This window comes from Cupressus sempervirens, chromosome 6 (genome assembly GCF_028749045.1).
Source record: "Cupressus sempervirens isolate cs-2001-9-10 chromosome 6, ASM2874904v1, whole genome shotgun sequence".
In the NCBI taxonomy this organism is placed as follows: domain Eukaryota; kingdom Viridiplantae; phylum Streptophyta; class Pinopsida; order Cupressales; family Cupressaceae; genus Cupressus; species Cupressus sempervirens.
The window spans coordinates 267,191,409-267,216,231 of NC_143123.1; the positions used below are offsets into that span (position 1 = coordinate 267,191,409).

Here is a 24,823-nt window from a genome sequence, read left to right on the forward strand (position 1 = left end):
ACTTTGACATCATCTATAACAATACCACATAGAGTTATTGTGAATTGATTTCCTAGAATTTGCTCAAGCACATGTACATTCCTCACATAACAAAAGCCTTCTACTTCAATATCATACAATTCATTTCTTAGTGCAACTAATCTTAAAGCTTCCTAGTCTTCCACTTCGATAACATACAATTCATTTCTTAGGACACATTTTCCTAGATATCTCTCTCCTCTATTGAAGATAAATATTGCTTTGAGCATCTACTAATTCGATATCCATATTACAATATGTGAATCCACCTTCCTTATTCATTCAAGTTAGACCCGATTGATGAGAGCCATTTACGACCCATTTAATCCCATATTTTAATCCATCTCACACATTTTTCTACGTACTCCCATATTCCATTTCTATCCCATTTTACCATTATAACGTTGCATATAGTTTAATATAAATAAGTAGTATTCAATAATGTTTTGGGATTAAATTTTGGAGAATTCATTATTGATTGCTTATACTAGGAATTTCATATGTGAGTAGATCTTCTTGTTGCCTGTAGATCTTCCTATCACATCTGACACATCAATTATTGAGGACAATGTTGGCTTACAACTTATTCATGTTATTATTTAAAAACATTATTGTGGCTTTCATGGTGGCTTTACCTCTTCCAAATGAACCATGTTGAAATGCATATTTATCAACTTGAAAAAGCATTGTCTTCTCCATTGTAGATTTCATACATTGAGAGAACATCCATGGTGAATTACATGCTAGCAAATGGAAACAAATGTGGTCAACCATGAACCTATTTTTCTACCATGAATAGTATATAATGGATGTATAAAAACAAAAGAAATATCTCAGCTGAATTCTTACGTGGACAACAAAGAATCCAATTAAGCAGTTGCTAAGAAGATGAGACTGTATAGTCTCATGTGAAAATAAGAACCACTAAACTCCAAACCGTTTCCAGTCTATATTATTTGCAAATCATTTTGGTTGAGGACAATGTTGCTTGCTAGAAATGGTTAAAATACGAACTACCTATTCCTGGCATAAGATTGGTTTTTTTGTTACGTAGCAAGCTATTATCTGTATGGTTTATATCACCCAAATAGATGTATAACTATTAGAGTTGTGTATATGTAAGCAGCAAGAGATAGAATGTAGTGTGTACAATCTTATAAAAACACAAAATTTTGTAGAAAAGAGGCAAATTTAAATAGATGGTTTTTGGCAAGGAGAAACTATTGTACGCAGGTTGGAATGAAATAATTTTGAAATAAATAAAAGCAGCAAATTTTGGCATGGTTATAGTAGCGTAGAGTTTGTCCTCTCTACTCATTGTGCAAACTGAGGAGTTTGGGCTTGCTCTTTGGTAAAGCACAATCACTATTTTATTTAGTCTAGTTTATTTGTTATATAGCGTTAGTAGTCTTATTACATATTCATGTCTTTTAATAAATTGGATGTTCAGGTTTTCATCATTTTATTGATTTCTAGATTAGTTGATTTATATTCTAGATTAGTTAATACTTTAAATTATTATTGATATTATCTTATTACAGATTGATGTTTTTGAATTTGCTTTATTTTTGATGTTCTTGTCGCTAGGAAGTGATAGTTCTTGTTGCTGGGATTTACTAGGCTTTTCATAGATTCAATTTCATGTGTTGTAGATCTGCATTCATAAACCCTCATCTCACAACTATCATCCCTCGATGGCATACTACTTGGACATCTTTTGCAAGCTTACGCTCTTGGATTGACACATATAAACTAGCCGAACTTTGTCATAAAATTGTTAATTCTTCTCTTATTATTTGCCCTAGTGTTGGCCTATCACTGATAATGCTGAAATTCAAAGCATTTACAAACACACTTCCATATTGTATCCTTTCCAAGGCTGAACAATCATAGTTTGGGTTCTTTGAGGCAATATAAATATATCTACAAACATCATTTGTTGTACTCTAATTGCAACACCCTTCATCAGTGCCATGATGTAATATATACTTTCCGTGTTCAACCAATTATTAGTATTGCTTTTATAATGGTACCTGATTGAACATTTCGAACCACAATTCAAACCCACATTTTGACCATTTAAACTTTGACTTGATTTCCTCGAGTCATTTGAATTAAGTGAGCATTGTATCTCTTAGAATTTGAACTCAACAGTTCTGAGTTATTTGAATCTTTGAGCATTGAACATTCCAACTTTGAACCTCAACCATGAGGTTCGATGTTCGAGTTCAATTATCCTCTCTAATGCTTCTTTGCAATGCTTTATAGAAACATCATTAACTTGAAACCATTATAATGTGCTGAAAGAAATTAAGAAAATTCCTTCATGTAGCTCAATTTTAAAAAAAAATTAAATGTTGGGTGCCAAAAGCAGGTCAACACACCCACAAAAAAAGCTTATCCCCAACTTGCTCTTTAAGAGATGTGTAAAGTCAAGCTCCCTCTTTTCTTTAAGAACACAAAATGAAAAAGTATTTCTTAAAATATAAATCAGCTCTAAATAAGAAACTAACTTGATATTATATATATATATATATATATAAAAGAGAGCATATAAACACATTAAGGGAAACATAGACACATTAATTTAAAATTGTTTTAGATTACGATAAAAATAGGTTTTGAAAAGACCCCAAAACCCTTTCACATCCTCAAAAAAAAAAAAAAAAACAAGCCATCCTACAGGATAGAGACCAAAAGCTAACTAAAAAGTAGAACCAAAATCAGATTTTACAAGGACTTGAAACCACGAACAAAGTCCAAATAAAGTACCCAAGTTTTACAAGGACCTGGAACCATCAGTACAGATTAAAAACTTAAAGCCAGAAAATAGGACCAAACACAGGAACCAGAAGTAACAACCAGCTAACAGGACCTGAACAGGTACCCAACTAGAAAAGAAGACCTAGGAAACTATTGCAATTCCGCAATCATCTTAACTGCCTCCTTACCAATCTTAGCCGTGTCCTGGATGGAGTCAGCAGCCGAAGAAGCAGCAGCAATCAAAGCTTTCTTCCTCGAACTTTGTCTTGTCCTCTTGCTTGGGCCCTCCGAAGATATGGTTCCTTCATTAGCTCTTTTGCCCAATGTTGCCGCAGCTGCACAGATGCTTGAGGCTACTTGCTCCATTTTTGTTCCACTTTCCTTGATGAGCATTCTAAGATTCTGCTCATAATCCTTTAGTTTTTTTGGGATATCTCCGATTTGCACCTCCATATGTTGAATAATAACCCGATCAGCGTCTTGGTTTTGTTGCAAGGTATCCACTTTTTTCTTTAGCCCCATTATTTCGTTATAAATCTAGGAGTCGACCTAAAGAAAAGAGTTAGCTTTTTGTTTAGCAGAGTGAAGGAAGGAAAGTTTGGTTTCCCTCGCTGGGGAGTCACCCGCGTCATCAACAGTGGTGTGTGTAAGGGGCCAACTTTATCAATATGTATTCCCCCATCCAACGGCTCCTCCTCACCAGACTCCGCATGAATATGATGGCTCTGGCCCTCTTTATCTTGTCCCTCAATCTCCTTTACAGGAGTGGAAGCTATCCCCAAGTTTTCCTCCTCACTCAAAATGGTTGGATCATCGATTAAATTTTCTTTTTCTTTATCTCCTCCCCCAGACACAATATGAGTATCCTCATTATCAGACTTGCTCTGTTCCGAATTCTCCTCAGTAGTATCTTCCTCTCTTCCTTCCTCATTTTTGTCTTTCGTATCCGAGTAACCATCCAAGTTAGAGCTAAACTCCCCAGCATCCGTCCCCTCCTCATCCTCTGGGATATCCTTTTCTGAGCCTTCAATGCTCTCCACCTCCGTATCCTCTTCCTCAATTTGTCTTCGAGAGCTGGAGGGTTTCAGTTTAGCCTTAACTTTCTCTTTAACATTCTCAACAGTTTTACCTTTTAAGGGTTTAGGACTCTTTTGCTTGCCAGTGGACGAAGACGAAGCAATGGACTTATTTTTACAAAAACTCTCAATGAGTAAAATCAGACTTTCATGTAAGAGGGGTCGAGACTGTTTCTTTCTATGGGCATTCAAACTTTGGAGCAAAGAAAACTGCAAATAGAAAGGGAAGGAAATTCTGTCCTTGTCCCTGAAATGGTTAAGGAAGACAAAATGGAATTTGTGCACCTTTTTATTTCTTCCATCAAAGATGAAATACTCACGAATACAACCAAGCAAATCACACCAAATACCTTTAATCTGTTGCACATTGAAGAAGTCACCATTCTTCTCCAATTGCATTAATTTAAAATTGTTAAAAAACTACCATTAACAGCTTTTAAGGGTATAGGCATAAGAAAATACAAATATAGCTCAAAATTCCATATTTTCTTCAATACATTATTTACCCATATTATCTAATTTCCCACATGTAACTCCACATTCATGTGATGAACTCAAGGGAAAAAATTTGTCAAAAATTTGTCCACCATAATTTCCAATTTTTTAAGCCTTTCCATTCTGCTAGTCATGAATTTCAATTTTCATTATAGAAGTCCCTTGGTTTTCCTTTTCATGGGCTCCACTATAATTTCTGAATTTTTCAAGCCTCCCTACATGCTTCTGGTCATGGATTTCAATTTCATTATAAAACTCCCCTGTATCAGAACAGACACGAACTTATAAAATATGCAGCGCACAGATGAGCACCTTTCATATTTATTTCATAAGGGTGTTGGTGGAGTAGCGACCTTGAACCAACCAGATAATGTGCCCTCCTTCAACGGCATAAATATTAGATGACAACTCAAGTACTCCTTGCACTCATTACATGATTCAAAGATGTCAGTGGCTAATAACAGCCATTTCTTTTCCTCGCTACTCTTCTCTGAAACAGAAGGCCAAACTTTTGAATATTTCTAAATGCAATTCTATCTCCCCCTCTGAATTGTGCATCCATCTTATCGACTAAAAACAGTAGACGGTTACCAATGCATCTCACACCATTTTTTAAGTCAATCTCATGCCCAGCAAAGACTTAGCAGCCTCATATTTTCATAAGCAATTTTCACAGGAAACACACAGGGACGGTAAATCTATAATTCTCTGATACTAACGTTGGAATGTTAGAATTTGACAGAGCAAACAAATTAAATCATAGCTGTATATATCTTGATACTTCATAAAATTTGATTTTACATTTCTTAGTAACTAAACAAAATTTATTTTTCTGCAAAGAACTAATTTACAAGAATGAACTTCTCGACTAATCTGCCGAATAACTTAGTTTATTAGATGTAAAAATATTTCCCAAAAAGTGAAATAGATCATTAAACGTTCTGCAGAGCATACACTTTCCTAAAAAGCTGAAAAGGTTTTCAGCTCGACAAAAAATTATTCATCATATCTTGTAAACAACCTGCAAAGGCTAAGATTTGATATATCAATCATTATTTGTATAGGTAGAAAGAGCTACCATTCACCAACATGAATCAGAATAAGAAGCCCTAAAACCAACATGGCAGCACGAGACAATGAGCTAAGCGAATCGGCTGCCGTAGACTTTGAAGGTCCTGAAACACCGCCTGGAGGACTGCCTAGAGATCCAGCACCGCTAGAAGGGCTGGCTGAAGGTTCAGCACCGCCAGGAGATCCAGTTCCAGGTGCTGGTGCTGGAGCTGGAGCTGTGACTTTAAGTGGGGGTGTTGTCAAAGTAGGTAAAACATGGTTTGCTGCATGAGAATTCCCTTTGTTTATTAGCCTTTCATTTTTGTATAAACGCGTACCTCAAAAAGTGAGCAGAATACTTGAAAATATGAAACTGGTAATACAAAACCGAACGGATATAATGCATACCAGGGCATTGTGACTGAATGGAAGTTTCCAAACTGAAATTTATAACAACATAAAACAGACATTGATTAGAAGAATGTTGTTAGTGGTCTTGTAGATTTCAAACAATTAAGTTGGAAAAAAGATTTTGGTAAGAGGATAAGAGAAGTTCTTACTGTGACAAAATTGTTTTATTAGTATAGCCATTGTAAGAACATTTTGTGACGTTACATCCTGCACTGGTATTCGCTGTACTCATGCTTCCAACCATAAGGTTGCTGTTTTTGCATGTCATGCCAGAACATGACGCAGACACATTTGCTTTCACACAGTACAGGCTGTCATTTCAAAAACAGATGGAATGAGAAGCCGATGAGGAACATCAATTATAGTAGTAGCAAACAGAACATCAATTGGACAATATTCTTACTCTAAGTCACTTGGCCCACAGCTGCACTGCAAACAATTGCTAGCAGTGAAAGCATAAGTCCCATTTGCAACAAGTAGATTTCTGTCTGCGGCTGTTGTAGAAAAGTTTGACGAGCACGCTGTAGTTATCAAAATAACTCTTGTTAGAAATGAAGACTGCAAGCATTAGCAAGAAGTTCCTAAACAATTTGACAAGGAATCTATATAGTTTGCTCTGCTTCGACATTACAAACATATTTATACAAAGGACTCTGAAACCTAAAACCAACATGTGCAAGATCTCATAACCTGCTTCAATAAAATAAATTAATCCCCATGCACGCAAACGTCAAAGATGCTCTGATAGTATGCAAGATTCAGCAGTGAATATGCTAATGTATTGCTGAAGAACACAAAAAATACGAATTCACTAATGCACTTTGAGCCCGATTTGGAAAATCCAAGAAATAAACATACAATCACAAGGAGTCACACAAATGCTGATTCGCACATGCTTACCTTCACAACAAGCAGCGTCCTCGAAAGATAAGTGGAACGAATGTCCAAACACTGAAGTTATAGACAAGAGCACCCAAAACAGACAAACATATCAAAAATGTCAAAAAAAAGAAGAAGCAATTGTCTCCCAATAGATGGCCTGGAGCTTTAGAAGACAACATAATGTCGGGATGCAACTTGTATTCGATTTGGCTATTGTGTTGATGGGCTGCACTTCACTTAAAAGCCTTACTAGGAGAATTAGCAGAAGCTTGCTGGCATCGCTAATTTAAAGATCTCATTTCATGTTATAAACCAAACAACTTTGTGAATAGGGTTAATAGATCGATGGGTGTACGATGATGATGAAAAAATGCACAGCAAAAATATATAAATTCACTTCAGAAACCATAATTTTGTTTGAACAGAGACGAGGCATTGACCACTTAAGAAACTGCTCCTTGTACTTCCAAATGGCAAGTGTACACACTCGGGAGTGTCCAGTGGAGAGAAAACTGATCTTGGTAGCCTGCCATAGACTAGGAGACCCCCTAAAGGAAAAAGCTCTCAAGCTGCTATAATTGAACATCATGCAACCATGGTGGGCTTACATAGTATGGATTAGAAGCTAAATGATCTCGCAAACAAGAAGTCAGAAGACGCACTGACGGCAACAATCCAAGTAAGCAAGACACAACTTGGAAATACAACCTCCACATGGCAGCAGTTGTACCAAATGCACCGCAAAATAGATTCCGATTGTGTACAAGAAACTTCATTCCCAAAGTGGACATTTATAAGTTCAATGGCGATAATATATTTATGTCCATTTGCCAAATGCAACAACCGTTTGAGAAACCGTTTGATAACCATCCGTTCTGGAGAAATGCAATTAATATGTAATTGTCATTGTAATAGAAGAGAGAAAAAAAGTCTATTCTGAATCTTGTTATTATTATTATTTAACTTCAAATTGTTACTTATTAACTTGTAAATAAAAAATATAGTCAACATTTTTATATAGATTTATATACAAAAATATTCAGATACATAAAGAAAGATAATAATAAAAAATTTAAAAGACTTTGTCAACCACAACAAAATTATTTGACATGTAGAGAGGCCATCTAAAATTAAAAAAATTATTTAGTTATATAGAGATCAAGATTTTGCACTTACTATTTTAAAAACATAATCTAATTAATATCATCCTTTTGGTCTAACATTTTTTCCTAAAACCATAGATCTTAAAAAAAAATTGAAGTAAGATGAAGCTACCTGCATCTCAAAAAAGTCAAAATACCAAATGGTTACATGACACAATGCCAGCTCCTAATTATTAACAACGCTACAAGAAGAGGGCGGGATTGTGTCACTAGCTCTGGTTCCTAACAAATAAGCCTCTCTAATTGCTTCAGAAACATAATTTTGTCATTGAAAAGTGGGTAGATACCTAAGAAAATGAAGAACTCGGAATATTTTCAAAAATTTAAGAATTGAAGAATTTTGATAAGTAAATAAATTAAATGTAATGATATTTATAAAATGATCTAGAGGATCAAGAAATATAATACTAAAATATATTGATAAATAATTCTTCATATAGTCTTAACACTGTGGATTGTTTAGAAATTGAAGGATGTCATCATCTTGTATAGAAAAGAACTAAATTACAAATATTAAAAGAAGATAAGACTGACAGTCTTAGAGAATATTTTACGTTTAAACTCATAAATCTTAACAGATTAACATAAAATATGAATCTTGATAAAAAAATTATGAATAAATGAAATTATTTTAAACTAAAAGATTAAATGACATAATATTAAAAAATATTGGAAGATCAATTGCCTTATATTGAATGATTAAAAATAAAAATAAATAGTTTTAATTACATTGAGAAATAATTTTAAAAAAAACAGACAACAAAAATTGCGAACTGATGATATAATCATTTCAAAAAAGACGAGTGATAGAAAAAGAATACCCATGATAGGTCGGCTACCCGCTTCCATTATCAAATTGACTGCTTGCTGAGTTGAAACAAGAAGAAGAAAATAAATGAAATGGAAGCCAAGGCATTCTGGTGTTTACCTTTGAGCGGCACATCAAGAATTTGCCCTACTTGGAGAGCGGTTGAGCCGGAAATGTTATTGAGCGCCATGAGTGAGGATTCGGTTGTGCCCGCCTGAGAAGCGATGGCATTCAACGAATTCCCCTTCTGCACTACATACGAATAATGGATCTCATTGGAGGAGGCCGAGGGCGAACAGCTGCAGGGCAAAGGGATACGAAAAGTATCGCCTGCAAGGATCTTATTGACGTCCGTGATCTGAGGATTAACCTTCTGGATATCAACGTATGGCATAAGCCCTCCAAAGATTTTTTCAGCAATGAGGGACAGGGTATTATCCGGCTGCACTTTGTATTTGGGTCCATCTTTGGAGATCCCGGTGTTATTAGAGCAGGAACAAGTGATAGGCACCTTCACAATCGTCCCTTTCGGAACACCCGTGTTGGCGCCCAGAGAGAAATTCCAGGCATTGGCCGCCAAAAGCTGCAGGTAACTGCTGAGCTGAAACAGAGACGTGATGGCCGAAACGTTCGTGTTATCCTGCGGAACGAAGCTCACCAAAGCTGAGCAGTTCTGCCCATCCGTCTTGCATGGTAACCCTAGGCTAAATGCCCCTTTTGCTATGGCCAAGAGAATTAGGGCACGCATTAACGAGCTCTTCTCCCAAACCCCTGCCATTGCAAACCCCAATTGGCGCTCCAGAGGAATACTGCAAGGGGGTTTTTCTTGAGACGCTGCGTGCTCATTACTGCATTGACTGACTGACTCACTTGCTAATGTAAACCAGTTGTCGCCATATGTTGACTGCGAAGGAGAATTTGTTTATGGGAAGACGCGGAAATTGCAATTTAAAATGTCAGTTTAAAACCAGTTTTTCTCTTCTTCCATTCACACCACATACCTAGGTAGTTCGAGATTTGTCTTGAGAGCGGGCAGTCCAACACAGCACTGCCCGCCCCTGTAAGTCCCGTGAATCCAAACGACTCTCATTTAATCGTGCCCACTAGCAGATTTCTTCTCTGACCCAACACAAAAGGTCAAATCGTTTTAAGGAAGACCCGCGTGAACAAAAGGGCTACTTGTGCAGGATGAAATTTTCACTGTATCTAAATTGAAATTGAAATTGAAATTGTGTTTTTTTTATAAATATTTTCAATCAGTTGGTTAATAAATATTATGAAATGTGCATTTTCGATAAGAAAATGATGACATTTGATATCTATGTTCAAAATGGTGACTATCTATATATGGTGACAATTGATATGGATGTTGAAAATGGTGACAATCTATATCATCTATGTAGACTATGCTTTTGGGCCAACCCGCTCGGTCAACTATTTTGTATTTTATTAGATTGGGTAGAATTAAAATCTTTTCTTGAAGTTTTGAGGGGGTTTTCAAAGTATTCCACTCATCTTAAGTTGAGATTTATGGAGGGGTTTTTGAATATGTTAAGTGGGTGAATCTGATTAGGGTCTTATGTGCTGGTTTTATTATGGAGGGGAATTTTGAAAAATTCTACTACGTGGTACTTGTTTGTGTATAGGCAAAAGATGGACTTCATTCAACATGGGACCTACTAAACAATCCAAGCTTAGTGTGCGATGGCTAGGACTCACCATAAAAATGCAAAGATTAGAATATAACTTATTTCTTTAAAATATTTTTTAAATGCCTTCTATACCTAACCTAGAACATAATTTAGGTTCTAGGTTGTATTTTTATAGAAGGCATTTTAAAAATATTTTAAGGAAATGAGTTATATTTTAGTCTTAGCTTGCATTTTTATGGTCATCCTTAACCATGGTAGCTAAGCTTTGGCTATTTGTAGCTAAAATGTATTCTAATAGAAATAGATATTAAATACAATTATTGAACATTATAATAATCAATCAATATAGTAAGAAAAATTAAAAATAGATGTATAATGATTTTTCCATCATTATGTATAATATAAGAGATAAAATAATTTTGAATAGTAATAGATAAAGGTATTCATAAGCAAATTTATAAATAACTTCATCGAAAATGCAGAAATATGAAATGCTAATAAAACATAATAACTATCAAAAAAGGGGTCTATAAAACAAAATCAAATGAGACAATCATCATTGAGAAAAATAGTTTCAATAATAAATCATATTAATAAATTACTAAATAAAAACTATAAATATGTGATTAATCAAAAAATAGTTCACTATCATTGGTTGATAGATTATAAAGTAATATAATTGTTAAAGTAAATATGGTACTAGCCTACTACAAGTACAATAAGATATCACAAGAATATATTATAAAAAAATACAACATGGAGGAGCTTCAAAAAAAGGGTTCCTATAACACAAAACTAATTGAGCCAATGGTATTTGAGATATATAATTTGTGTCATATAATAAACTAATAAATAAATATAAAGATTCAAAAATATTAAATTTCTGAAGAAAAAAAAAATAGTTATTCATAATTGATGCAAAAGAATATAATTATTGTACTAAAGAAGTGAATGCAATAGTATATAGTTAATAACATATATGCAAAATAATCTAAGTAAATGGATATACATTTTAAAAATACTAACCTTAATAACAACATGTGTTATTAATAGTAGTTGTCAATACACATTGTTACTAATTACATTTAGATTCCACTCTAATCAGGATTATGAATTTGATTTGATTAAGGGTCTAGGATTTGATGTTAGGATTATGTAAAGGATACTTTTGTAGTTCTAGAGATTATACAATTTTCACAGGGTTGAGAGGCAAGGTTAAGGATAGTATTAGGGTTCAAGGATTAAGGTTTTGATGAAGGTCAAGGCTTATAGTTAAGATTAACATCATGATTAAGGTCAGGGTTATGGTTAAGGTAAGTATTTACTCTATAGTTAGTATTATGGTGGTTAGCGTTAAGGTCTCAAAATTAGTATTGTGAATGAAGGCTATAATTAGAATTCAAGTTAAGGATCTCACAATAAGATTATTGTTAGAGTTAGGGTTTATATGATGGTTAGTATTATTCTTCTAGAGTTAAAGAATTGACTAGAGTTAGGGTTAATACTTAGAATTAGATTTTAAGTTTAGATTTTATGAATGAGATTGTATTTAAAATTAGGGTTTGCATCATTTTTATTATTATTGTTGAAGGAAATCATGATAAATACAATCAAATCTATAGTATGGAAATTTTGTAATAAAAAATACTTTAAAAAATAAAATTTAATATCATATGCTACTATTGTATTTTTTTTTTAATTTACCATTTTTAAGCTTGCTCTTACATGTAGACATCTCCATAAGCCAAGGAAACAATCCTAGTTAGAATATCTTTGTGTATAATTTAATAAATATTTCGAATATGCTAAGGAAACATTCATGATTTCTAGGAATACCTTGGTAAATATTTGAATAAGTCAAAAGAAACATTTTTTAGGAATAAATCCATGTACTATTTTAAGAATAATATGTGAGTTTAGGTAGTGAAAGTTGGATACATTTTTAAATATAAATATTATTAAAATATTAAACTTATATTAATTTAAAACATATGATTTAATATGTAAATTTACTATTTTCATAAAAATAATTTAGAACAATATATATATTTTTATTTCAAATTATTTAAAGTGGCAATGTTTGATGTAAATTTTAAATGACAACTTTTAACTATGTAAATAGTCATTTCTCCTTCAACTTTAAAATATGTGTCTTTAAAATTTTGTTGGTTTAAATTCATTTCTTAAAAATATTATCTTTTAACGTTATTATAAAATATAAATTCAAATATAAACTATTTTAGATAATTCACATTATTATTTGCTTGTTAATAATGTAATTAAAAATTGGCCTATTGATGGGCTTTAAGGGCTAATCCTAAACAAAGAAGGGAAAAGGTGTCTTGGCTACCACCAAAGGAAGGTGGGTAAAAATCAACTTTGATGAGGCAACTCAGGGAAATATGGGGGTCTTTGGATGTTGTTGTATAGCAAGAGATCATCAGGGCAATACCCTTGCTTTTGTGGCCAAACAATTAAGAGATGGAATGAATAATGTGGCAGAATGTGAAGCAGATAAAGAGGCTTTAGTCTTAGGTGCTAAATTGGGTTTTCGTAGAGTGCATCTTGAAGGGGTTTCAGAGATAATCACTAATGGAATTAAGAAAAGGAAGTTGGAGGCATGGCATCTTGACAAACACATAAAACATATTAGATGCATTTTAATGGAGTTTGAGGACTTTAAGGTTTCCCATGTATACAGAGAAGCAAATAAGGTGGTAGACAAGCTGGCTAACATGAGCACGAATGCAACTTTGGGGATTCAAAATGAAAATTTTGAAGGCCTTAGGCTTCTTGACTTGGAGTAAAGATTGGAAAACACAATGAAGAGGCCAAGGAAGCATTTTTGCTGACTAAAGAAGGAAGAACAATTGAAATCATGAATCAACACTCCTGGCAGCATTCATGAAATATCAATCCCTCACGTGTGGTAGAGATTGTAATTATTTATTGGCACCCCGTATAGAGAAAGAGTCTAGATTGTTTGAAGTGTATGATTGTAAGGAGGAAAGGAAGGGCATTCCACAAAGTTTTCAACAAAGAGATGAAATGGAGGCTAATTTTGTGCTTGAATCAGACAATTAGATGCAAACATATGAAGAGAAGATCATAGTTAGACATCTAAAGAACATTTTCATGTTTGATGATTAGGAGTTCTTGGAAGGCATCCAATAGATGTTTGGAATGGAGTATCTAGAATCTTACTAGAGGATATGCTCCAACTTGGATGTGGTTTTTCTCTTGGTGACATTGGCGTTGCTAGTTGGTGACACCAAGGAGGAAGTCTATAGGGTCGTGTTACCATGTGTTGACTCACAATGGTTGCAGGGGTCGAAGGAGATTGTGAAAAGAGTTATTCTGGGTGTTAGGATAGAGATGGGACATGAACCATGGAGGGTGATTGGGGGAGGGATTTCTTTGGTTCAACCCATAATCATTTGATCATAGACAAATCCACAAGGGGTGCACTTTTTGCAAGTAAAGAAAGGGTGGATGAGGATTGTAGAATTCCTATAGGAGAAGATATGGGTGTTGAATGAGGAGAGGTGGGGGTTTATGAAGGTAACACCATGAAAGAGTTTGATAGCTCTAGGATAGCCCTTGGGACACCAACTTGAAAGGAAAGCCCAGAAGGATGTTGGAGATTCAACAATGCATGGAATGTGGCTGGAACTAGTCCTCTCGGCATTCTAAGGTTAGTTTAGGATCACTGGACCATTCCAAATTTCATGAGGGAGGAGGCGACATAGTGGTTTAAGGACCAAGCACAGGTGGTTGGCGGAGGTGGACGATGTCTTTGCCTTAGGCATATAAAGAGTCTCTTTTTTGTTGGTGTGGATGTTGTTGTCTTTTGGATGGCCTATGTTAATGCCCTTTTTTGTTGTTTATCATCTATATATTTATGTAGGGTAGGGAAGATATATGTTTGTAATACTTTTGGCCAACTTATGCAAATGGCATATCCGATGTAATTCCTCTTTTTAATATCAATGAAAAATCAAAATTTTACTTATAAAAAAAATGTAATAAAAAGTAAAATGAGTTTTAAATATTCTTTATAGCTTATCATATAAAATATATAGCTTATCATATAAATTATATCTTATTTGTTTAAATATATTATTTACAAACTTTATAAATTTAATTATTATAATTGATAAATTAAAAATTAAAGAAAATAAAAATCTATTTAAATATTTTTTTAAATGAGAAATTGAAATATAATATTTTGGATTTGATCTAACCAACATCTCATCTGATCCAAACTCTAAATCATCATCTTCTATTAATAGATTTATGTGCCGTGTAACTTATAATGTGTAGATCATTTGCATTTCACATAGAAAACATCATATTCTTGTCACAACCCATTCTTGTGTATTATGAATCAATCAGAGTTTTCATTGCTGTATAGATTATTAAAATGATTTTCATATAATAATAATATATAGGGAATCAAAATAATATCTTCAACACTTAGCAAATGGAGAGGAGATGGTTTTGGTAAGGGGGAAAACAAAGGGAAACAATTACCCAATTGGAAGAAGGGAAGGATAAAAATAGTGATAGGTCTTTTGAAAGGACATGAAATTGGGGAAGCAATGAGGAAATGGAGTAGTTGGGAAAAAGAGGGAGCTTGAAGAGATATCCAAGCTTCAAGAAGGAATTGACACCATTCACCATGTTTTTTTTTCCTTTTCTTTTGTATTGTCTCTTCACTCACATGTGTTCATGCCTTGTTCAATAGTAAATAAATATTGAATGATTTTCTCTTGGTTGAATCATTATTGATGATGCCCTGATACTATGCTAGTACAAAGACTTAGGAATCAGAGGCAATTCATATAGATCCCTATGATAAGATAAAGTATTGGGGAAGTGTAATGTCCCCATTTATAGAAAGTTCATGTAGTTGGCTTAGTCAGTTCACCATTGAAACCCTCATGAGTTGACAATGGGATTTGAGGGTCTTAGTTGTGATGTTATATACTTTTTAGCAACCTATGTTGTGTTTTGGCTCCAATTGAGGGACTTACTATTTATAGTAAGTCAAATTGTTGGTTCCGATGAGCTCAGCTGAGTTAGAGGAGTTCGATGATGCTCTCAATTTTTATTTTGAGCTTCTAGTTTGGGCTCCAAGAATATTGGAGGGAGAATCTATTTATAGTAAGTCACCTCATCTAGTTCATTCATCATCTTTCATCATCAAAATTACTTTGGAGTTGTTAGATTTTGATTCTAATGCTTCTTCTGTTGTTTTCACAAGACAGGTGAAATACTATTATTATTCATCTAAATATGTCAAGGTTGCTATTTTTCTTGGTATTTTTGGTTGGTCACCTTAGTATCATAGCTCGTTGGAATTAGGATAAAAAGTTTTAAATCGTGGGAACAAGAAACAATGGCCTTGCATGTTAGAATATTAAGTTATGGTGGAAAATGTCATTTTTGGAGCCAAAGGCAAATAATAAATTATATTATGACACTTTATTACATTTTAATGTTGTGTAGAGAAAGTTTCTTAAGTGGAGTTCTTTTGGGAAACTGGTGTCATTTGGAAATTATAAATATGAGAACATTTGATGAGAAAAAATCCAATTATTTGATTATTTTTTCTTTCTTTGTTGTCTTTGTGACACTTCTGAAGTTTTGAAATTTTGTGCCCTTGTTGAAGTATAAGGGTTTGGGATTTAGAACTGAAGTATTGTAGATTCAATTCTAAGATCACTTGGAAAATTGTGCTGAGGTATATGATTTGTCATTTCTCTTATTGTACTAATTGTTTTAGATTATGGTAAAAACAGGTTTTGAAGGCACCTCGAAACCCTTTAACAAATCAAAAAAGATAAAGCATTAACAACCACCAGGAAAAGCAGTCCTAAAACCTACTAAAAAGCAGCATCAAAATCAAGTTTTATAGGGACCTGAAACCACAACCAGAGTCCAAAAAAGTACCCAAGTAATACAAGGACTTGATTTCACCTTGGAATGTTGACCTAATCAATTTCCAGATTTATTCGAAGTGGAAGCAAGAGGTTTCACCTTGGTTTGCTGATCTATTTTGCTGCTTCTAGTCACTACCTCCTTATTAATGTTCTTTTTTTTTTTCAACCCTTTTTGTTGAAGCAGGAGAAAATCAGGCTTTTGTTCTCTAACATAATTCCTAACAATATCCAATTTATGAATAGTATCTAGCCCCCTAATATACCCAGTAATGATTTTCATATCTATTTTTTAGGGGTAAAATCCAGAATAGTTGCCTACCTACCATCAGCAATATTCTGTGTACTTTCTAACTCTCTAGTTTTCTTAGTGGATCTTCTTCCAGGTTTGTCTAGGGAACCAACATCTGGTTTCGCCTTGGATTGTTGTACTGCTCTTTTTCCAGATTTATCCAAAGAAGAAGCAGGAGGTTTCACCTTGGTTTGTTGATCTATTTTGCTACTTCTAGTCTCTACCCCCTTAGTTATGCTCTTTATTTCAGCCCTTTTTCTTTGGTTTAGTTTATGCTTTGAGTTTCCTCCTTTTTCTTTCACAATATCAAGGGGAGGAGGTTCATCCATAGGAAAGTCATTATCATCCTGAGATAACACCTAGATCTCCCTGGACTAAGAAAAAGGAAGATCTCCCTTCTCAAATTTATTTCTAGCTTCAACCAAGATTTCACCTTCCTCTAGCATGATTTTGTCTTCTAAATTCCTCCATCGATCTTCTATCCTTTGATAAATAATGATTTGTTTTGATAGATCTGCCAGATCATCAATTCTTTGTTCAGGCATTATGGTATTTGATTGTAAACCATGTCCTTCTTCTCAGAGTTTTCTTTCTCAAAAGAAGGTTCTAAAATCACCTTAGCATGTGGGGCTTTAGAATCTTCATTTTTCTTTTGTTCTTGGCAATGATCTTCTTTGGGTTTCCATACTTTCTTTTACTGGATCTTGGTCTTTTTCCCATTCGAAACATTGCTAGGATGATTTTTACTTTTGGAGGGACAATTTTTAACCAGATGCCCCTGTTTCTTACAAGCATAGCAAGAGTTAGGCAGATCTTCAAAAATAATTTCTTGAGTTTTTTACCAAGCTTAGATATTCGTTCCACCTTTTCTAGGAGATGATTCAGGTCTGCCACTTTAACATAAAGTCTGGCACTTTGAAGTTTGGTTCTAGAAGCTGTAACATTATCCAATGCCACAAGTTCACCAAAAGAACTGGCAATACCCTTAAAAATGTCCTCATGCCAAAATTCTAAAGGAAGGCTAGGAAGTCTAGCCCGAATGGGAGTGGTTAAGAAAAAAGAATTTGAAAGATCCAAGTTAGGCTCCCATTTTTTAATAGTAAGAGAGCATTTTCCAAACGACCACAATCCTCCACAAAGAACCATATTCATGTCTTCATTACAGTTGAAGATAAATGAGAAGAAACCATTCGACATTGGTGCAATATCTACTTCTCCTCGAATAGTCCATTTCCTTTTAACCATTTTTTTAAGAGATGTAAGATCTGGTCTTGCCCCTAAAAATTATCCTGCTAGGGTGAAATCCATGGAAGACACAGAAAAATCAACTAAAGGATCAGGAATAAAAACTTGAAACTCATCTTTCTCCCAGCAAGACTTAGTAGTCATCGATGGGAAAAGAGATTTTCCAGTAGGTTTCTTGCCAAATAGAGAAGACCAAGACTTCAACCCTTTTGAGGACTTTTCCTTGTTAGAATCAACATTATCTTTCTCCTTCTCGAGGTCCTGCCCTAACACATGAAAAGCAAAAGGGGAATCCAAGGGAGGGACATGAACCCAACAAAAAGGATTAGGTTCACACGAAGCCTTTCCTTTATCCACACCGGCCAAAGATTCAGACCCAACATTCTTCTCAGAACCCCCTACAGTTCCTCCAGGGTATATACCTCCTGCCAGATTCACTCCGACTAGTTTCTCGCCTGCCTACAAACCAGCTAAATCAAAAACTGATAGAGCACCCATACCCTCATATTTGGCCCTAGATATTTTGTGGGGGACACAAACCCCACAAAAAGGATCAGATTCACATGAACCCTTTCCATTTTCCACACTAGCCAAAGACTCTAACCAACATTCTTCTTAGAACCCCCTACAGATCCTCCAGGGTCTGTTCCTCCTACCAGATTCTCTTCGACTAGTTTCCCACTTGCCTGGGAACTACCTAATTCAAATTTTGATAGAGCACCCAAAAAGGATAGACACTCGTTACCATCCATACCATTCATAATTTAGTATCCATATTGTGTTGTAGAATTGCAGTGAAAGAGTAACAAACAACCAAGCAAGTATCTGAATCCATTAGACAGTAAAGAGTTCTAGTATTTTGTGTCGCTAGTAAACATGCCTCCAAAGAAAGTTTTCTCAAGAAAGGTAGATTATGTGAGTAGAAATATACATGATGACTTTCTTGAACTATTGCCTGAATCTACAAATGAGTCCACCCAAATGAAAAAATTAATTTCTGTGAACCCTAGGCTCAAGATTGTAGATGGCCTATATGATAGAGGGAATTGGATTAGGGATGCTACTACTACTAAAACAAGGCTCTATCTTTTTAAGAAGTAGTTTTCAGAAATTATTGTATTAATTGTTGTTAAGGAGAAGTTTAATTTTTCTTGCTACTGGAGGTTGTTTTGGAATTTGTGAACCTGGATTCACTAGAATTGTTATATGAAATTATGTGTTGGTTAATTTGGACTTGGTTGAGTTCCAATTTATATCTTTTGTTGGGTGTTATTTTCTATCTGCATTTTGGGAGCAACATTTTCCAAATCTGCAGTTGCATTCGTATGTCAAAGAATTCTTTGTTGCTAATATGTAGTGCCTCTCCCATTTGATTTATGTAAGTCATCCTGATGGATGCAATCTTGATGATCTTGCTTGATGAGTGATCATGATTGGGACCATGAGTGGTCTACACCCTTGAGGTGATTAGATTTATGTTACTATATAAGTTGCTTTGATTATGCTTATGGTTGATTTATGAGATTATGATGTGTTAGATGGTTTCATTGTGCTGGTGGTTACCAGGATTGATGTGGTATCATGAGGTTATTTTTTGGTTACCCTCAGATGTGTGCAAGGATTACACCATGTATTATTATCCTACTACACTAGACTAGGTTCCTGAAGTAGTGTTTAGTCATGTATTTGACCATGTTCACTTACGTGTTTTAAGTGCCTTTTCATATTGTTTAAAAAATCATTATTGCATGCTTAAATAATTATAAATAAATTATCCATGTTGGATTCATTGGTTATGTGTTGTAGATATTTACCTTGTTCATTTTGGTAATTTATGCAAAATGATCTTCTTGGATAGTTTTTTTTTAAGTGATTGAATAAATGTTTATTTAACGTGATTTAATGCATTCATCACTTCGGCTATATTATTATATGCAATTGCACTTGATCGTGGGTTAGTGTGTAGGATTTATGTCCCTGGCAGTGGCACATGGAGTTAGTGATTCAATTGTTCATATTTAACCAATGTTGTCCTTGTATGGTTGATATATCATATTTAATTGTTTAAATTAAACCCTTCAATGATTTAATAAATATAGACTCATTTGCATTATGTGATTAGACCTGTGAGCATGTCTGTGCACTTAGAGGTTCACAATTGTCATGAAAGTTATTAAGGAATTATGTGATTTTGGCTTTAGGAAATTTTGGATTTTATCTTATTTAATATAATTCTTGGCAGCTTTGTTGTAGTTTAATTCCACTTACTTGGAATAGTCTATTTTTGTTTGGATTGATTTATGGTTTAACTAGGTGGCCTAGTATTTACCATAATCATTTATTCACTTGAAAAGTGAATAAGTATCCAAAAAGGAATTTTATTCCTCACTTGTCACTTTTTGAAATAGAAATTTGAGAGCAAATTCCAAATCCTCTTCATGAGAAAATATTCATTGTGGGAGCTATGGGTGTGGGATTGTCGTGAGATCAGTATCGTCGAATCTAGCTTGGGTAGACCATGGATTGTCATGATTTTCAGCCACTTTTGTTGAGTTTTTATTTTATTGTTCATGTTTCTATAATTTCCCTTTTGGCTACAAGGTAGGGCTCTCCCATTTTATTGTTTTAGCTTCATTTCTACTTTTGTTTTTGGTAGTTATTTGTTAGGAGGTTGAGAACTAGTGTTCCCCTCTCTGTATGCTAGCTCTACCCAGTTGGGTAGGCATGAGCATTTCCCTATTTTTTGGGATGGGGGTTTGGGGTTTTGCACTATTATGCTAGTCATTTTTGCACACAGACTCCAAACCCAAATTTTATTTGATATTCGTGGATTTTGTGCCCTAAGACCAAATGGGTTTTAATTTCAAAGTTTTTGAGTTTTGAGGTTTTTGCCTCAATTTGCATGCCACCCAATTTTTTTGAATTTTCTTGGCATGGTGTTGGTCATGGATTTAGATTATCCATAGGATGTCAATCTGACCATTGTTGCATCTTTATGTTTACATTGGGATGCATGTCCCATCTGTACTCTTGACTTTATGTTTAGTTGAGTGATTTTATATTTGGTATTATTGTTTCTAGTCAAGCCCTTGTTATTTCATGGATGCTAGGATTCATGTAGAATCCATACTCCTAGATTGAGACCGATTGAGTGAGTTCATGATGTATGGTTTAGTTGCATCATTGGGATTCATGTAGAATCCATACTCCTAGATTAAGGCTAGTTGAGTGAGTTCATGATGTATGGTTTTATCGTTCTTTGGGATTTTTTTAGAATCTATACTCCCAAGCTTGTATTCAGTTGAGTGTTATTTTTCTTGTGTTCTCATCTAGCCCTTGTTTTATGATCTTCATGCTGTTGGTGTGCCATACACAAGCATGTGCACATACATTTGTTGGGTGCTTGTGAGGCCCAAACTCTCAGTTGTGTCCGATGGAGTTATGTTAATTAGGTTTGGGTTTAGAATATGCATGCCTACAAGCACTCATCATGTGATGAGCATGGGTATATAGGGTAGCATGGAGGGGGCTTCCCTCACAACCTTAGTGATTATTTCCTAGAAGGTTGGCGTGAAGAAGTTCTAAATAGGTGATAACTAAATAAATTAATTGGGTAATAAATTTAAGATAATAAAATGTTATGTGAGCACTTGTTTAAGTCTAAAGACATGAGATTGTGCTCCTCCACGAGGGAGTTAAGTTGCCAACATTAGCTTGGGCTACCCAATGCCAAGCTACTTACCCTCTAGCGAGCCCCTAAATAGTGACCCATAGAGTGTCTGACTAGGACTTGATCCACTTGCATTGTGTCGTGATCTTGGATCTTGTCCTCTGTGCTATCTAGTGTGAGTGTTAGCCACGGATGCTTATTTTTATGTGTGTTTGTGGTTGGATCATTATCTCCATCAGCATGGTGAGAGTGGACTATGGGTTCCACATGGTTGGGAGGTGTAGCTTCCTATACCACTGCTGGGGACTGATGTATAGAGATTATCTATTTTCTAGTTGAGACTAGTGCTTGATGTACACTTGGTATTTTGGGTTTCCAGAGTATGCTTCCTTATGATTTATGCTTTAATTGGAATATTTGTATATCATGTTTAGATTATGTTAGTTAATTTGATGCATTCATTATTTATGATGTTTAGCATATCATTAGATGATGTGATTCACTTAGTTGGAATATATATTGTTTTATTGGTTTAGCATATTAGATGTTCTTGTACTAATGATGTTATTATGTTGTAGTAGTGACACCCTCATAAGATGGCTTTGACTATCCAATTGGTAGTTTGAGATGTTATACATAGGGGATGGCTAGGGCCTTTGAGGTCTCATGATGCTAATATGGTTGGGAGGAACTATGCACTAGTTTTAGTTGTGTTGGTGCTTAGATGTTTATGTTTTCCTTCATATGTTGTTCAGTTTATGAACCATGTATGTACATTGTGATGTTGCTTTCTACATGTCCCTTCATATGTTGTTATGGATTACATGAATAGTTGTGTTCTACTCTTTATTGCATGATATTTTGTATTTCATGCGTTTGAGTGTCCAAGCCTTGATTATTGTGGATCCGATACTCCTCGGAGTGGAGGTCCTAACTATTTTTCCCTTCTAATTGTTTGTCACATTGTTTCTTTTCAATCCTGAGTGACAATGGTTCAACATTTGGCAATACTGGAAGAGTATCACATGCCTTAAGGAGTTCTATCATATGATGCTAGAAAGTATCACACCATAGTAGGGACAAATATTGTATGATATTGGTGAAGTATTGCCTGGCCATACTGAGAATTATCACCTGGCCATACTAAGAACTATTGCCTGACTATAGTAAAAAGTATCACCTAGGAAAAAAGGATTGCCTAACTATGATGAGAAATATCACTTGGTTGCAATAGAGTGTCTTCTAATGTTGTGCAAAAACTACTCAAGAAAATAACAGGTATCTCTGGACTTTTTAGTTGAGAGTTGAAGGGTATTTTGGGTACCCTTTAGGGTTGCACACCTTCCTAGTTCAATAGAGTTTCTATGGGGTTTAAAATATATCATATACGTTGACATATATTTAATTCCTTATACTTAAGATATATTTTAATATATGTAACAATTCATTTGAGATAGGTTCCAAACCTCTTCAAGGTAAGATAAAAATTCTAGGAAATTTCAGGGCTTTAGAAATTCAAACTTAGTCAAATTTCAGGGCTTCAGGATTTTAGACTTAGCCAAATTTTAGGAGTCAACATTTATCTTTCAACATGGTTTTTAGTAGATAAGTGGCTGTAACTTTGAGCCCTCGTCCTATGTATGACCATTGTTGGTCTATGCTTGTAATTCTGGATTATGTTATGATTGGTGGAAATCAACTTGATAACCATGTTAGGGACTTTTAATTTAGGTTTGAAAGAGAACATCCCATTAGTACATTCTCATGATTTGTGTGATCATTGGTTTTTGAGTTGTGGGTTAGAGCTTGGATATCTTTGGAAGTTGTTGTAAGACTTCCACTAGTATAGGTGAACATGTGAGGCTTGCCATGTTCCATATTCTTGTCACCTTGTGTTGATGCTTCACTCTTGCACTAGGTTACTTTATGTTGTTGTTAAGTAACTTATTTTAAGAAAAAAATTATTTAGTGCATGTTTTATCCTTGTGTTCCAAGATCTCTAGGTGGGGCATTACATGCTAGTCTTCATTTCAGAGGGTTTCAAGACATGTCTTACCTGTAAGTTCATGGATAATAGCTTCCAATTTTTCTAGGTATTGTTGATTTAGATAGTAGGGGATATTTTATCAGCTAGATTGTTGGCATTTTGTGAAAATACTCAATATCTAAGTTGACATTGAAATCTGGAATTTTTTAGCTATATATTCCCTATGTAATATCTAAATATTTGAGTTGGAATTATTATTGCAAAATCTTCTAGTTTATTGTTATATTGTTGTATCAGAATTGCAAAACCTCAAGAACAAAAAAAAGGAAATTAATTCTTCAGCACAAATTGTTTGAAAGCTAATTAGGTTATTACAGTAGTATCATAGCTTGCTTGCAACGTGTTTGAAAAAAATTTCAAACAACTTTATTATTAAATAATTTGGTGTTTGATGAAGTTATAATCATTTGGGGTTATTACAGGAAGAGATAATTAAACTTAAAAAATATCAAACTAATGCATATTGATAGGTTGTTTCCTATATGTTATCATAGCAACTCTCTAAGACCCATTTGGTGCTACCTTTGAAATACAATATAGGGCCTGGTAGAAGAATGGTTATTGGAAGCAATAGGGCTTGTGTTCATGTACCATGATTTTAAATTACATCTATAACATATTTTTTATTTTATAAACTCAAGAGGATAAAATGATAGGCTAAGAATCATTGAGTAGTATTCGCTATCCTTAAGATGGTGGTATGTCCAAATCACTTCATAAAACAATATAGAAGATGTTGAACAAAGAGATTAGTTTCCAATTACAACTATATGAAACTGACAACCATGTGTAACCTATGATTTTAATGTGCAGAAGTGTGTATTAGTTGGACTTGAATATATGTTTATAAAACTTGATGGGCACATTACCATGTATTCAACTTATGGAGAAAGAGAGTAGTGGATAGAACATTATTGTTTTTCAAGAACTATTGTGACTATGTATGATAGCTATGAAGTTTAACACAACCATACCTATAAACTATCCACTCAAATTAAATTCACAGAGTACTTGTTGTTGATTCAAGCTAGCGAATTGCAACATTTAACCTTCCAAGGGCCAACAATGAGGATGCCAATAGTCATGATACTTTGTAGTCCCATTATGTCTTGTATACACCATAGTAAAGGAAATGAAGCTTGGAATTGAAGTTTAATAAGTATTCACTCACTCTAATATGGAGTAATTCACATTTCTTTTTGGTCTCCTCTATATGTTACTTGGGTATACAAAAATTTCTAGAGCATGCGCATAGTTACAGGAAGTGATTTTCATCTATCTTAAATATGAAATTGGTTTATGCTATTGT

General features: G+C 34.4%; 2 protein-coding genes across 2 annotated transcripts; one reads left to right on the forward strand and one right to left on the reverse strand.

Moving 5' to 3' along the window:
- Positions 1-5,213: 5,213 nt before the first annotated feature.
- LOC149552261 (lysM domain-containing GPI-anchored protein LYP6-like) lies at positions 5,214-9,600 on the reverse strand. Its single transcript, XM_089787787.1, has 5 exons — positions 8,787-9,600; positions 6,217-6,334; positions 5,963-6,124; positions 5,811-5,842; positions 5,214-5,686 (listed from the first exon to the last, which is right to left on the reverse strand). Exons 1-5 carry the CDS (start codon positions 9,442-9,444, stop codon positions 5,427-5,429), a joined length of 1,230 nt encoding a protein of 409 aa, XP_089643913.1. The 5' UTR covers positions 9,445-9,600; the 3' UTR covers positions 5,214-5,426.
- A 3,120-nt stretch (positions 9,601-12,720) lies between these two features.
- On the forward strand, positions 12,721-13,125 carry LOC149552262 (uncharacterized). The gene has a single exon (XM_089790192.1). The coding sequence runs from the start codon at positions 12,721-12,723 to the stop codon at positions 13,123-13,125; it is 405 nt and encodes a 134-aa protein (XP_089646318.1).
- The last annotated feature ends 11,698 nt before the right edge of the window (positions 13,126-24,823 follow it).

Bases quoted from the DNA above. Each gene is read 5' to 3' on its own strand.
- LOC149552261 (XM_089787787.1), bottom strand. From the start codon at position 9,444: ATGGCAGGGGTTTGGGAGAAGAGCTCGTTAATGCGTGCCCTAATTCTC. The intron at 6,125-6,216 runs GTAAGAATATTG...TTGAAATGACAG, and splicing joins TGTGGGCCAAGTGACTTAGA to CCTGTACTGTGTGAAAGCAA. The intron at 5,843-5,962 runs GTAAGAACTTCT...TATAAATTTCAG, and splicing joins AATAAAACAATTTTGTCACA to TTTGGAAACTTCCATTCAGT.
- LOC149552262 (XM_089790192.1), top strand. From the start codon at position 12,721: ATGGGGGTCTTTGGATGTTGTTGTATAGCAAGAGATCATCAGGGCAAT.